Source organism: Gobio gobio, assembly GCF_949357685.1.
Source record: "Gobio gobio genome assembly, chromosome: 3".
In the NCBI taxonomy this organism is placed as follows: Eukaryota; Metazoa; Chordata; class Actinopteri; order Cypriniformes; family Gobionidae; genus Gobio; species Gobio gobio.
Genome location: NC_137099.1, coordinates 60,162,157 through 60,176,052, shown reverse-complemented (window position 1 = coordinate 60,176,052; position 13,896 = coordinate 60,162,157). Strand labels below are relative to the sequence as shown.

General features: G+C 37.7%; 1 protein-coding gene across 1 annotated transcript in view; it reads left to right on the top strand.

The window, feature by feature from the left end:
• Positions 1–13,896, top strand: part of LOC307122956 (complement C3-like) — a 70,575-nt gene that overhangs the window by 6,163 nt on the left and 50,516 nt on the right. Inside the window, exons 4-8 of the mRNA XM_079811301.1 lie at positions 61–229; positions 832–905; positions 1,023–1,111; positions 12,803–12,885; positions 12,977–13,064. Coding sequence (XP_079667427.1) covers positions 61–229; positions 832–905; positions 1,023–1,111; positions 12,803–12,885; positions 12,977–13,064 — 503 coding nt within the window. The remainder of the gene's footprint in view (positions 1–60; positions 230–831; positions 906–1,022; positions 1,112–12,802; positions 12,886–12,976; positions 13,065–13,896) is intronic.

Here is a 13,896-nt window from a genome sequence, read left to right as displayed (position 1 = left end):
TAAAAATATTTTTCCTTGTTTCCAAATTTGCAAAGGAATAATTCATTTTCTTTGTTTTAGATCCCTGATGATCAGAAATTCTTCTCTGAAGATCCTCTGGAGAAGCAGTATGTGTATCTACAAGCTCAATTTCCATCCAAACTCCTGGAGAAAGTGGTCATGCTCTCATTCCAGTCTGGATATATATTTGTTCAGACAGACAAGCCCATCTACACGCCTGCTACCACAGGTACGATTCAGTGCTAAAAACATGAAAGATATAGAGTGCATTAACACAATGTGAACGTTAAATGTGTTACATCAGCATGACATCATAAAGATTGTGTACTTTTGCACGTATACTACCAATTAAATATAGGACAGATGGAGTGTGAATGGCCTCTGGTTTGTACAACGAAAGAGCTGCATTAGCTTTTTGGGAAGGGTGTTATTATTATTATATTTTTTTAAAAAACTGAAGTTCTATCAGACAAGTGATAATAAATTACATTTGACCTCAAGCCATCTCAAGCTAAACGAATGTAATATATGTTGGAATATAAGCCTTTAGCCTCCTTTTTAGAGCGTCCAACTCTCATGCAGGCAGACCTGGGTTCAAGTCGTGCTTGGAGCGGGTGGTTCAAACAGGAGGGGTTGCATTATGCCATTATAAAGTACATTTTATCATTTATACAACTGTTACAAGCCTATTGAATTGTTGTTGCTATAATGGCTATAGTGCAATTTTTTTTTAACACATTGAATGACAAGTATCTCAAATTACGTAAAAACTAAAATCATTTAAAACTTTCAAACAAAGTATTTCAGTTTTTGCTTTGACCTTTTTTGCAGTTCAATACAGGATTTTCTCTCTGACGCCCAACCTGAACCCTCTCAGTCAGTCTGGAGTCATGGTGGAAATCATGGTACACAAAAAATAGCACACGCACACATACATGTTCGTTCACATATTCATTCATTTGTGACATTTCAGCTGTAATGAGCATCATTCAACTGACTATCTCAACAAACTGTTTCTTAAGAATCCACAAGGCATCACAGTTTCATCAGAAAAGATATATCCAGGGAAAGGGATGAAGTCCGGAAAATACGCCATTCCTGAGGTTGCAAGGTATGTAAAACACTACACAGAGGCAGTGTTGGGCACATTACTTTAAAAAAGTAATTAGTTATAGTTACTAGTTACTTCTTACAAATAGTAACTGAGTTAGTAACTGAGTTACATCATTATAAAAGTAACTACCAGGGAAAGTAATTACTGCGTTACTTTTTTTTTTCTTCCAAATGTTCAAATATGTCAAATAACTTGGATGCCCCCAATATTAGATATGTTAAATAAATTAATTGGACACTAAATAGAATAAATTATTATTATAAAACATTGTACATTAATGTACACTATTGTAATGTTGCTGTGGGACAATGTGAGAGACACCTATCAAATTCAATGCATTATTGTAAATATTATCAGTAGGCCTACTATAGTGTAAATATTGTGTAAATATTATCAGTACTATACTTTCCTTTGGTAGTGGAGCTCACGTTATCACCTGGGTTTTTAGCCACTAATTTTGTGGCATATGATGATGTGAGGTGCTTCAGAATCACTTGCCACCGGCGTGGAGAGACTCTTTCTTCCTGAAGTTGCACGTTACATAAATATTCTTACCTTTCACCTCAACGAGGGAAAAGTAGCGCTTATACTTCCAGTTTGCGAAAGCTACCTTTGAAGTCGTTGGACCATCGCTGAATGTGCATATGCGTGTGCGTCATAGGTGTGTGTGTGTGTTTGTGTGAACCATAGACCGTGAAAAAAATAGGTGTGAACTCAACCTATCAACTTCAACCTTGTCTCCCACCCACCAAACATCATCAGTTATGTGTACCACCGCACCCACCCCCAACACGCATGACTGGTGCGCACGCACACGCGCACATGCACACACACACACACACACACACGTTGCAGGTCCGACTGACAGAGAGCCTGTTCGGATGAAAAGCGCTTCAGTGAGCTCAATTATAGTAACGCGACTAACGCCGCATTTTTTTTCCTCAGTAACGCTAACGGCGTTGTAACGGGAGAAACGGTAATTCGTTTGATTACTCGTTACTGAAAAAAATTATTCCGTTAGTAACGCCGTTTATCTGTAACGCCGTTATTCCCATCACTGCACAGAGGGCCTACACTAAAGTCAAATGTTTCTGTCAGAGTAATGTCACTGTAATCATGTTGCTTGCGCAAAATCGCTGATAATTCAAAAGCAGCGTCAGTGACAAACTGTACAGTGTCTACACCAGATGCGAATGGCGCCACACGGTGGGGCAAAAGCAAATATAGCGAACTCAAATCAGTGACGCTCTCTACACTGGATGTGGCACGGCACGATGCGACGAGTAAACAAATATCCCATTCTATTTCTGACGTATTCAATGTGCTTGTGCTACTTCGCTAATTTGATTTGTAGAAAGACATTGTAGTGTTGAAAGCTGACAACGATTGTGCATGGTGACGACACGTTGTTATACAAACCTGAAGGATTTATTCAAATATACAATACACTCTCAAAAAAAAGAGTACAAAATGGTACCTTTTAAGGTACAAGTGGTGTCATTGGGGCGGGACCCGTAAGGGTACATTTTTGTACCTCTAAGTCAGGGGTAGGCAAGTTCGGTCCTAGAGAGCTGATGTCCTGCAGAGTTTAGCTCCAACCCTACTAAGCCACCACAGTATAAAACTCATGGCTCCCAGCATGCATTGCAGCATTAAGTATGTCACCATTGTTGAGATTCATATGCTGATAGTTTTAGTCAGTGATGAGTTTAGTCAAAAAAAATTTCTTCATGATAATTTTTGTTTATGGCTTCTTTAGATTTGAACAGATTATGTGTTTTGTTAACATTTTAACAACAACCACAAACTTACATAAAAAGCCTAGAGCCAAACTGCCCAAAAAAGTTAAAACTAAAGGAAACACCGATCACCATAATGGTGATCATCACATTTTCAAACTCTGCAGGACAGTGTCTCTCTAGGACTGAACTTGCTTACCCCTGCTCTAAGTAGAAGAAAACAATGGTATAAATCTAGGTAGATTCCCAATTGTGTAGGAACAAAGGAACAAAATTGTACCTCTACTGTACCTTTTTTCTGAGAGTGTACTGAAGAACAGTAATTAACCATGCTAAAAAAATTTAAAAAAATTCTAACTGACTAAGTTTATGGTCGCTAAAATAGCTTTTTTTTTTATGTTTATTACAAACTCTCGTGGAGACAACAGCATAAGAAAAAAAAACTAACAAAAAAACGACAGGCAAGGCAACAACAAAATGCAGATTGATAATGGAAAAAAAAAAAGGCATTGTTCTCAAAATAAATAATATGTGTTACAGACTCAAAAACATTTCAGCAGCATGACAAATAGCTTCTACATATTGAAAAAGAATTTGGAAAAAAATCCAAGTCAAGGCACTCAATAGGATGCAAAAGTAAAAAGCCTTTATTAGTTGGGCTAAAACATTAAAACACCAACGCGTATCGGCCCATTGGCCTTCTTCAGGGTGTTGGTAACAAACAGACAGGATCAAGCAATACTTATAGTTGCATTGGTTTCAGGTGTGCCACTCTGGCACTTGCAACACAATTTTTGGCCACTAGAGGCAATAATTCAGATAATGGCTATTGCCAAAGGTTAGACTATACAAATACAAGGCAAAATAAGAGATCTCCAAGTGGAAAAAAATAGGAGTGACACCAATACAAACATCTTGTGTACTCCACACAGTTATGTCCCTGAAGTCAATAAATGTGAATAGGCTAGTTACCCATCTTACTTCTGAATTCATTGTCAAGATAGTTCTAAAACAACAGAAGAAAAAATGTTATGGGCATTACAGTACATTCAAAGAATAGTCAACATTCACGGACAACAATACACTGTCCCTAATGAGACACAGCCATTATAAAAAAGGTGAGAGGTCAAAATCTTCATTGAGGCCTGGATGACTGGTGGCCCTCAAGGAATAGATCCAATATTGCTGCGTCCCAATTCGCATACTATCCGTACTAAATAGTATTCGAAAAAAGAATTAGTATGTCCCAAATCGTAGTATGTTGAAAAGAGTATTCCAAAGATTCCCGGATGGTTTACTATTTCCGGTCAGAATCCGAAGTGCAGATCGATGCGCACTCTAACGGCTGATATTGCCCACAACCCATTGCGAGATGGACGAGGATTCGATTAGAACTACAAACGCGAATAAAAAGTGTTAAAAAACTACAAACATGACGGTTACGCGAGTCTGACGGTTAAGTGGAGAAGATTAGATAAAGTGGTTTGAGTGATCAATTATCAGTATTTAACCAGACGAAAAGATATTTATTCAATATTATCCACATTATATTTCACCTGCAGCAGCATTGAGAACTTTTGTAATGATACGTTTGGCCATTAACTTTGCAAACACATGAGAGGAGTCTAAAGACCCACGAAAGGCAGATCAACGAGCGACTACATTTCTCTCCGATACGGTAGGAAATTAAATTTAAAGTGGGGGATTTTAACTGTGACGATGATTGACAGTTTAAACGGTGACGGGACGCACGTTACAGAGTCCGTTAAAGATGACGAAGTAGTATGTCCCAAAGCTTGCATACTCTTCTGCTACACACTCAAAAGTATGTACTTTTTCTTCACAAAAAGAGTACATACTTTTAGGACGTAGTATAAGTAGGCGAATTGGGACGCAGCCTATGTCTCCCTTTGTTTAAGGCGTTTGATGATATCCCCACCCCTGGCATCCAGGCGAATAGCCTCAATGCCCACTACTCTTAGGGTCGAATCACTCCCATGTTTTGCGTCTATATAATGTTTGGCCATTGGATAGTTCATGTTTCCGGTCCGAATGGCATATCTATGTTCAGCTACCCTGTCTCTTAGTCTCCTTTTAGTTAGGCCTATGTAAAAACAGCCACAAGTACACTCTAAACGATAAACAACATGTGTAGTATTGCAATTTATAAAACTATTAATAGTGTAAGTCTTATTGCTAAAAACATCCATAAATTTGTCAGTTTTAGCAATATTCTCACAATAATTACAATTACCACAAGGAAAGTTTCCCTTGGGTTGACGAAGCCAAGTTTCACGTTTAGGAGCAGGGAGGTAACTTCTTACTAACTTGTCTTTAAGTGTGGGGGCCCTCCTAAAGCTGATCCCTGGGGTTCCGTGAATATTTCCCGTAAAGTCGGGTCACATTACACATTATAAAGAAAAACTGGAACATTATTGAATGTGACCCGACTTTACGGGAAATATTCACGAAACCCCCTGGGATCAGCTTTAGGAGGGCCCCCACACTCTTTCCTTGTGGTAATTGTAATTATTGTGAGAATATTGCTAAAACTGACAAATTTATGGATGTTTTTAGCAATAAGACTTACACTATTAATAGTTTTATAAATTGCAATACTACACATGTTGTTTATCGTTTAGAGTGTACTTGTGGCTGTTTTTACATAGGCCTAACTAAAAGGAGACTAAGAGACATGGTAGCTGAACATAGATATGCCATTCGGACTGGAAACATGAACTATCCAATGGCCAAACATGGGAGTGATTCGACCCTAAGAGTAGTGGGTATTGAGGCTATTCGCCTTGATGCCAGGGGTGGGGATATCATCAAACGCCTTAAACAAAGGGAGACATATTGGATCTATTCCTTGAGGGCCACCAGTCATCCAGGCCTCAATGAAGATTTTGACCTCTCACCTTTTTTGTAATGGCTGTGTCTCATTAGGGACAGTGTATTGTTGTCCGTGAATGTTGACTATTCTTTGAATGTACTGTAATGCCCATAACATTTTTTCTTCTGTTGTTTTAGAACTATCTTGACAATGAATTCAGAAGTAAGATGGGTAACTAGCCTATTAACATTTATTGATTTCAGGGACATAACTGTGTGGAGTACACAAGATGTTTGTATTGGTGTCACTCCTATTTTTTTCCACTTGGAGATCTCTTATTTTGCCTTGTATTTGTATAGTCTAACCTTTGGCAATAGCCATTATCTGAATTATTGCCTCTAGTGGCCAAAAATTGTGTTGCAAGTGCCAGAGTGGCACACCTGAAACCAATGCAACTATAAGTATTGCTTGATCCTGTCTGTTTGTTACCAACACCCTGAAGAAGGCCAATGGGCCGATACGCGTTGGTGTTTTAATGTTTTAGCCCAACTAATAAAGGCTTTTTACTTTTGCATCCTATTGAGTGCCTTGACTTGGATTTTTTTCCAAATTCTTTTTCAACATTTAACCCTTCCAAGAGCACCAGAGGATACAAGGGATTCCAGCAGCGCTCCAGTTCTCTTTTGTCTAGCTTCTACATATTGTTTAGAATTTTTTACAAGATTCAAGGAGGATAATAACATACAAAATTCATTTTTAAAACAGTTTACATTTGGCAATTGTTTTTTCCATTTACTTTTGTGTATGTGGTATTTACCCATAATGATGATGAGGTTAATCAAAGGTGAAAGATCCCTCGTCAGTTTAGAGTTATAAATAAGAATATCTTCTATTGTAAATTGTTAAAGTTCACTAATTTTAATATTTAACCAGCTGTGTACTTCTTTCCAAAACGTCCTACTAACTGAGCAAAGGAAGAATAAATGCTCTGTTCGTTCTGGGTTTTCATGACAAAAGTCACAAGGGTCAACTTCAAAACCAAATCTGCCCCTCAGTGTCTCCGCAGATGGATAATAGTTGTTAAGAATTTTAAATTGCATTTCTTTTACTTTGGGTGCAATTGGTCATTTTATAAATTCCCAATGTTTTCCTACAATTGTTGGATTATCTAATATTTTAAGTTTTATCTTCCTTTCATTATCATGATTTACTATATATCCTTTGAAAGCTTTATTTAAATATTGGTTGTCACATTTTTTGTCCGTAATGTTTAATTCTCCTATCGTTAAGTTTGGAAGTTTGATTTGGACATTAGAAAAACTAATTGTGTTTTTTATCATCTGTATCAAATTCACTGGGATAGCTTTACAGATTTTCTTATATTCTTTAAGAGAACATTGAATATTATTAAATTTGATTTTTAAATCTTTTAACTGTAAGATTTCACCCTTTGTATCTAAAATGTCATGAACAAAGATAATACCTTGGTCAAACCAAAGCTGGTTGAACAAAGACTTTTTGTTTGATACAATTACTCTATTATTCCACAAGGTGGCACAGTGAGGGGTAAAGTTATGGGTAAATACCATCTTCCAATGATGCAAAATCATTTAAAAGGTATTTTAGAAATTTCAAAAGAAGTCACATTTCAAAAGAAAGTTTAACCCCCCGAACTTCTTAAAAATGCTTTTTGGAATGTGAAACCATAATGAATCCGGCTTCAATAGAAACTCTTTTAACCACTTTATTTTAAATGTTCCTTACATTGCCTCAAAATCCACTGTTTTTATACCCCCCCTATTATATTCCTTAACCAACTGAGATTTTTTAACATAGTAGGTCTTATTTCTCCAGAGAAATGTATATATAATAGAGTTAATTTTCCTCACGTTTTTTGGAGCAATGTAAAGAGACTGACATGGATAAATCAGTTTGGATATATCCTCAGCCTTGGACAATAAATTGCGCCTAAAAATGGAAAGATCTCTACTAAGCCAGTGGTTAAGCCAGTGACATGTTGTTCTCAAAGTGGTGGCATCTTTCCACTGTTGAAACACTGAGCAATTACATGAGACATGATATGGATTTCCATAAGTTGTACTGTTTCTTTCAACATTCCTTCTGATGTTCATTCATGTTTATTTTGTGCTGTAACTAGTAACTATTATAACTAGCTATAAAGTTCTGTTCATTCATCAACTGAAAATCTCATAGACTACAATATATACATATCCTTTATAAAATGAATAGTTCCTGTGCTTGATTTTGATTTGTTGGCGGCCAATCAGAATCCACCCTGCTTTAAAAATCTTGAGCATTTAAAACAGCAGACTGCTGTGCACACTTACAATAAATGTAACGTTATTGTCCGTTGGTATGGACAATAATATATAATATAGTTATTAACTCTTACATTTATACTGTGAGGGACTCGACATGGAGGCAAGATGGGATCCAAAGGCTGGAAGTTTATTAGAAAACAGCAACCAAATCCTAAACAACAGGTAGAGACGTAGTCGTTAAAGCAGGCAGAATCAACAGTGATGAGTAATCAGTCCAAACAAGAAACCACAGCAAAAGCGTAATCCAAAAGGCAAAAATTCAACAAACAGGCACAAAGGTCAGTAACAAGAAGGCCATGAAACAGGTAATAGGAAATGCTTGGTAAGGCAGTGAATAACTGGCAATACTTCGCAAAGTAACAGTGGATCTTGCTTGACTATTTATACAGGAGTGTAACAGAAAGTAACCAACGAGCAAGAGTCCAAGTTAGTATTCAGGAGAGGGCTCCCTCCGGTGGCTGAATGAATGAGTGCCAGCCTCTTCCATTACATAATTATCTTAAAGGTCCCATGGCATGAAATTTTAATTTTATGAGGTATTTCAACATTAATATGAGTTCCCCTAGCCTGAATATTGTCCCCAAGTGGATAGAAATGTTGATCGGTGTAAAACCGAGTTCTGGCTGTCTTTCTCTGCCTTTGAGAAAATGACAGGCCAGACTAGCCAATCCTGAAGTCTCCTGTTATGACGTCCACACAGGAACGGTTCCCTCCCTTTCCTCCACCCAGAGAATCTGGCACGCCCATGCAAACGCTCGAGAGATCATGGGTTGTGAACGAGTGAATGCTGGCAGTTTCTCAGTGTTTGGATGTACAAATGAAAACAGAAGCGTTTTTTCAGTTCCTTCTGATCTGTGATCAGTGATTTCTTATGTGTAGCTAATTATTTATTATTCGTGCACACACAGCGGCTTCTCTCTCTCCCGACAGAACGGTGTTTTCGTGTTTTCTATCTTGTGAGTCAGTGTTTTTGTACGTCCTCGTCGCGTCTATCTGTTCTACAATGTGCATACAGTCGTGAGTTTCTGCTGAACATCGGCAGAGCCACATCTCTTTAGAGATAAACCTCACGCACGCCGAAGCTCGGGCTGCACTGACCGGTCGGCCTTCAACATCCCCGACCCCCAGTACTGCATCTGGCCCACAGCGGAGGCACCAAACGCGGCGGGAGATTAAGCAGAAGGGGGGTAAGCGTGAGGGTATCCGGCTAGGCTAGCCAGCTTTCCCCACAATAAACTGGCTTATATTCGATTACTGCTGTTGTGTCTTTGTTTGCACTGTGTACTCAATGCGTGTCACTGACGCTTTTCATATGATTGGAACATATCTAAAAATAATGCTATAATCAACACTTACTAACTCGTTCATCTCGCTGTAATGGTACATTGCATGTGTTACAAAGTTGGTAGAATAATGATGAAGACGGACTCGGCGTGACTGGGACTCGTGTTTATTCAGAACTCTCAGATACAAACACAATAAACTTGCGCAGACAGACAGCGTTCTCACAACTCAGTAGTTACTATAAATAATTTTGTTAGCAATCGCTCCATCTCCGTGATGTCCGGTTCGCGAACGAATCATTCTTTTGAATCGGTTCTTTTTAGTGAACCGAACCAGTTCACCAAATCGGACTGAATCGTTCTAAACGGTTCGCGTCTCGAGTCAGCGCTGATCCATAATTTACTAAAGTTACTAACTTTCTGACATGAGTGACAGCCCCTCCGACTACACAGTAAAATCCCCAGAGTTAAATTAACACTGCTCAGAGAACATATGGTCCCACTCTACAGAGTGTTAAAGTAACACTGAATCAGTGTTAAAGTTAATGAGATAATTAAGAGATTAATTAAGTGATGATTGGCCATTAGTGATGAACACCTGATGATAATGAGTAGAATCACTGAAGGAAAGAGAAAAAGAAAAACACAAGAACTACGACTGACTATAAAAAAGACATTCAATCTCTGAAGATCTCAGAAGAGGAGGATTAAACAACTCCACAAACAGCATTACCAGCTTCACACATTACTAACCAGACAGACTTTATTTCTATCAGATGACTACAGAAGCTCTTATTGAGGTTTAGATGTTGATGTTTTATTGAAAATTAAAGTTGTTTGAAGTTACCATTATTGTGATTAGTGTTTGCTTTAATTGGGCTCTTGACCCTTGACTTGCTAACATAAGTTTTTCTCTGGCTGCTGTAACTGTTCGTTACGGTGAAAATGGCAAGAAAATCTTGACGCTTGTTGTTTATGATACAGTTGTTATCATCATATAGTGCCTTATTTGCTGATCTCCTGAGAGTCATTGATTATAGGAGCATTGTGATTCTAGGGCAGAAGATCCAGCAATGTTATCATCAGAGAAACTAAACAATTATCAAAAAAATTTTACGTAAAATTTGTACTGCGGTTTAATAACACATCACACAATAAGCACTTTTAACTCCTGCGAGTTTTACTCACACACAGAGATCAAGAATCTGCCTATGAATCTCAACAATGGTGACATGCTTCATGCCACAATGCATTCTGGGTGCATCACGCAAAACTCATCTATGGCTCCCAGAATGCATTGTGGCATGAAGCATGTCACCATTGTTGAGATTCATAGGCAGATTCTTGATGTCTGTGTGTGAGTTCATCTCGCAGGAGTTAGAAACGATTAGTGTACAATCGGTTGCAAAACTTATTCAGATTTTCTGATTAAAACAGTGTTGGATCTTTTCTAAAATCACAATAAAAAAAGTGAATAGTATATTGCTCATACTCAGTCATAAAATCAATGAATTAAATCATTATACAATGATCATATTCTCATCATCGAGCAGCCGACAGCATCTGATTGTGTTTACTCTTGCTTTTCTTGCTATAGCAAACTCATTTACAGCAGCCAGAGAAACACTAATGTTAAAAAGTCATCAAACTGCCCAACTAAAGAAAACACTGATCACCATGATGGTCACATTAAAAACTAACAATTTTCACAACAAAATCAAACAAAACATTTGTTAATTCTCAATAAGAGACGTCTGACAGAAATAAAGTCAGCCTGGTTAGTAATGTGTGAAGCTGGTAATGCTGTTTGTGGAGTTGTTTAATCCTCCTCTGCTGAGATCTTCAGAGATTTAATGTCTTTTTTATAGTCAGTCGTAGTTCTTGTGTTTTTCTTTTTCTCTTTCCTTCAGTGATTCTGCTCATTATCATCAGGTTTTCATCACTAATGGCCAATCATCACTTAATTAATCTCTCAATTATCTCATTAAATTTAACACTGATTCAGTGTTACTTTAACACTCTGTAGAGTGGGACCAAATGTTCTCTGAGCAGTGTTAATTTAACTCTGGGGATTTTACTGTGTAGAAATAAACTAATAACCTGAAGTATATGCTGTAACTATAACAGTTCACTGAACTGAGACGTGCTGAGAACTGATGTGAAGTGAACTCAGGTCCATCCGTCTCTCTGGCAGCAGCTTGTGCCTCGTAGACCTCGTTAAACCACGCCCCCTCCGCTCATTTCAAATGCAAGATGTCAGCCAATCACAACAGTGGGCGTTTTTACTGAAGTCTCACAGCAGACACGCCTCTTGAAACAGGGCATTCAGCCACAGGGCAAACAGCAGTATAGAAATAAATGCCTTTTATTTCTAAATTATGACATTTTATGATGTAAAAATCATACTAACCATATAAGTACACCTCAGGAAACATTATAAAATATTAGAAAAATGCCATGCCATGGGACCTTTAATAGTTTTTGTTCTTGGTGTGAACGGGCCTTTAGTTTAACCCTCCTATTATCTTTGGGGTCAATTTGACCCCATTCAATGTTTAACGTCTGTAAAAACACGATTGACATCATTTTTTTTTTTTTTGATTTAGATTTAATGACTTTTCCTAATTTAATGGGGACAACTCTGTAAACATAAAATTAACATGATCATATTTCTCCAATGTCCTGTACACATTTTGTAGCATCTGTGTTCTTTAGGGTCAATTTGACCCCAGGCTCTTTTAGCTGTATAAAACATAAGAAAAATCAAATTTTACACCCATTTGTTTAGGTTGTTTTATTGAGGTCACTATAGCATGCTTTAATTTTATATATTCAATGTAACATTCAAACAACTTCCCTCTGATTTAGGGCTCTAATCTAACCTAACCAAACCAAACCATACCTGTAGTATTGCGAGAACCACTAGTAGTTCACATTATTATGGTCCTGCCCCACCACGTAAATGACAGGGTAGCCATAGTGCTGCTAATGTCATCAAAATGGTTCCAGGGCCCACCAGATATGCTGTCAGACATAAATTACCTGAGACATAAACCTTTGTAAAAAAAAAAAAAAAAAAAAAAAAAACAATCATATTCTGGAGGTTTAAATTGCTGGGGTCAAATTGACCCCAGTGGGTAACAAATGTTACTATATTTGAGGGTAACAGGAGGGCTAACAGAGAAAACATTGCAATTGTGAAGAAAAAAAAATGGACACTTCAAAAGTGCATGGACCACAACGTTAAGCCAATGTGTGCTTTATGTATGCAAACTGCGGAGGTCTGTCATATGGCATTTCATAACATTGAGGTCGGTGGCCCTTGGCTATGTATTGTTGTAAAAATTTGGCCCATGCTAAAACATAATTGAGGAAACCTGATCTATGGCATGTACTTCTGGACAATACCTAATGCTTTATCAATAAACATGGTCTGTTTTGATGTCATGAAATCAGATGTTATGTTTCTGGATGTGTTCTGTATTTTCCAGTCTTGGGATGTGGAAGGTGGTCACACGGTTCGCAAACACCCCTCAGAAGCAGTTTACTGCTGACTTTGAGGTCAAAGAATATGGTAAGATGTGTGTCAGAAAACTATATGTTGTGTAAAAATGTGATAACTAAAATAATGTATATATTTATTTGTGTGTCTGGCTTGGTTTCAGTACTTCCAACATTTGAAGTGAAATTAAAACCCAGTAGGCCATTCTACTATGTGGATGATCCAAGTCTGACAGTCGACATTGAAGCCAAGTAAGACAACAAATGTTCTGCTTCATTGTATTGAAAATAAATCTATGTGTGTACACACTGATTAAAATAGATTTGTATATAAACTGAAATAATGTAAAATGAGCAACCAAAACGTGGTCCTGCCATTCCAGTATGTTTGATATAGAATACTTGCAAAGTAATTAAGCGTTTTATCTTAGTCTCAAAAGGAGTATTTTTTCAAGTAGTAGTTATTCTCTATTTTACTGGTAATATTGATATTGTTTCAGTTATGCTGGTCACTTCCCAATATATATGCATGATACATATGTGGTGAAATTTCAGATAATTATTGCATATTATGAACTAAAAAAAATATTTTTACAGAATTTATCAATCTTGCTTAATGTTAATTTATGAATACACTAATTGTTAGAGTTAGTGGCTTATAGGAAGCGCATGATAAGGGAGTAAAAAAAAAAAATCTTTAATTGCAACTGCCCTGGAGTCATTTCAGGTAATGGGCAGGTGCCCAGAGGAGCTTCCAGGGTGGCACTGGCAATACAAGGAGACAAGGAGGTGCCAGTAGCTCAGGGAGCCAGGGGGAGAAGTCTGCATGGTCATGACAATGGAGCAAGGATCGGCCATAGTGGTTTTACTCTCTGGAGTAGACTCAAGAATTTCAGTCTCTGGAGCAGACTCAGGAATTTCAGTCTCTGGAGCGGACACAGCGCACTGAGCAAAGTTATGTCCAAAAGACGTCTTTTCAATGTCTTTGCCCCAAGAGGTGTATGTTGAAAAGACGTCCACTGAGGAGCCAGAATGAAAGTTTTTATGACGTCTGTTTTTGACTTTTTCTGCACGTCCGATATAG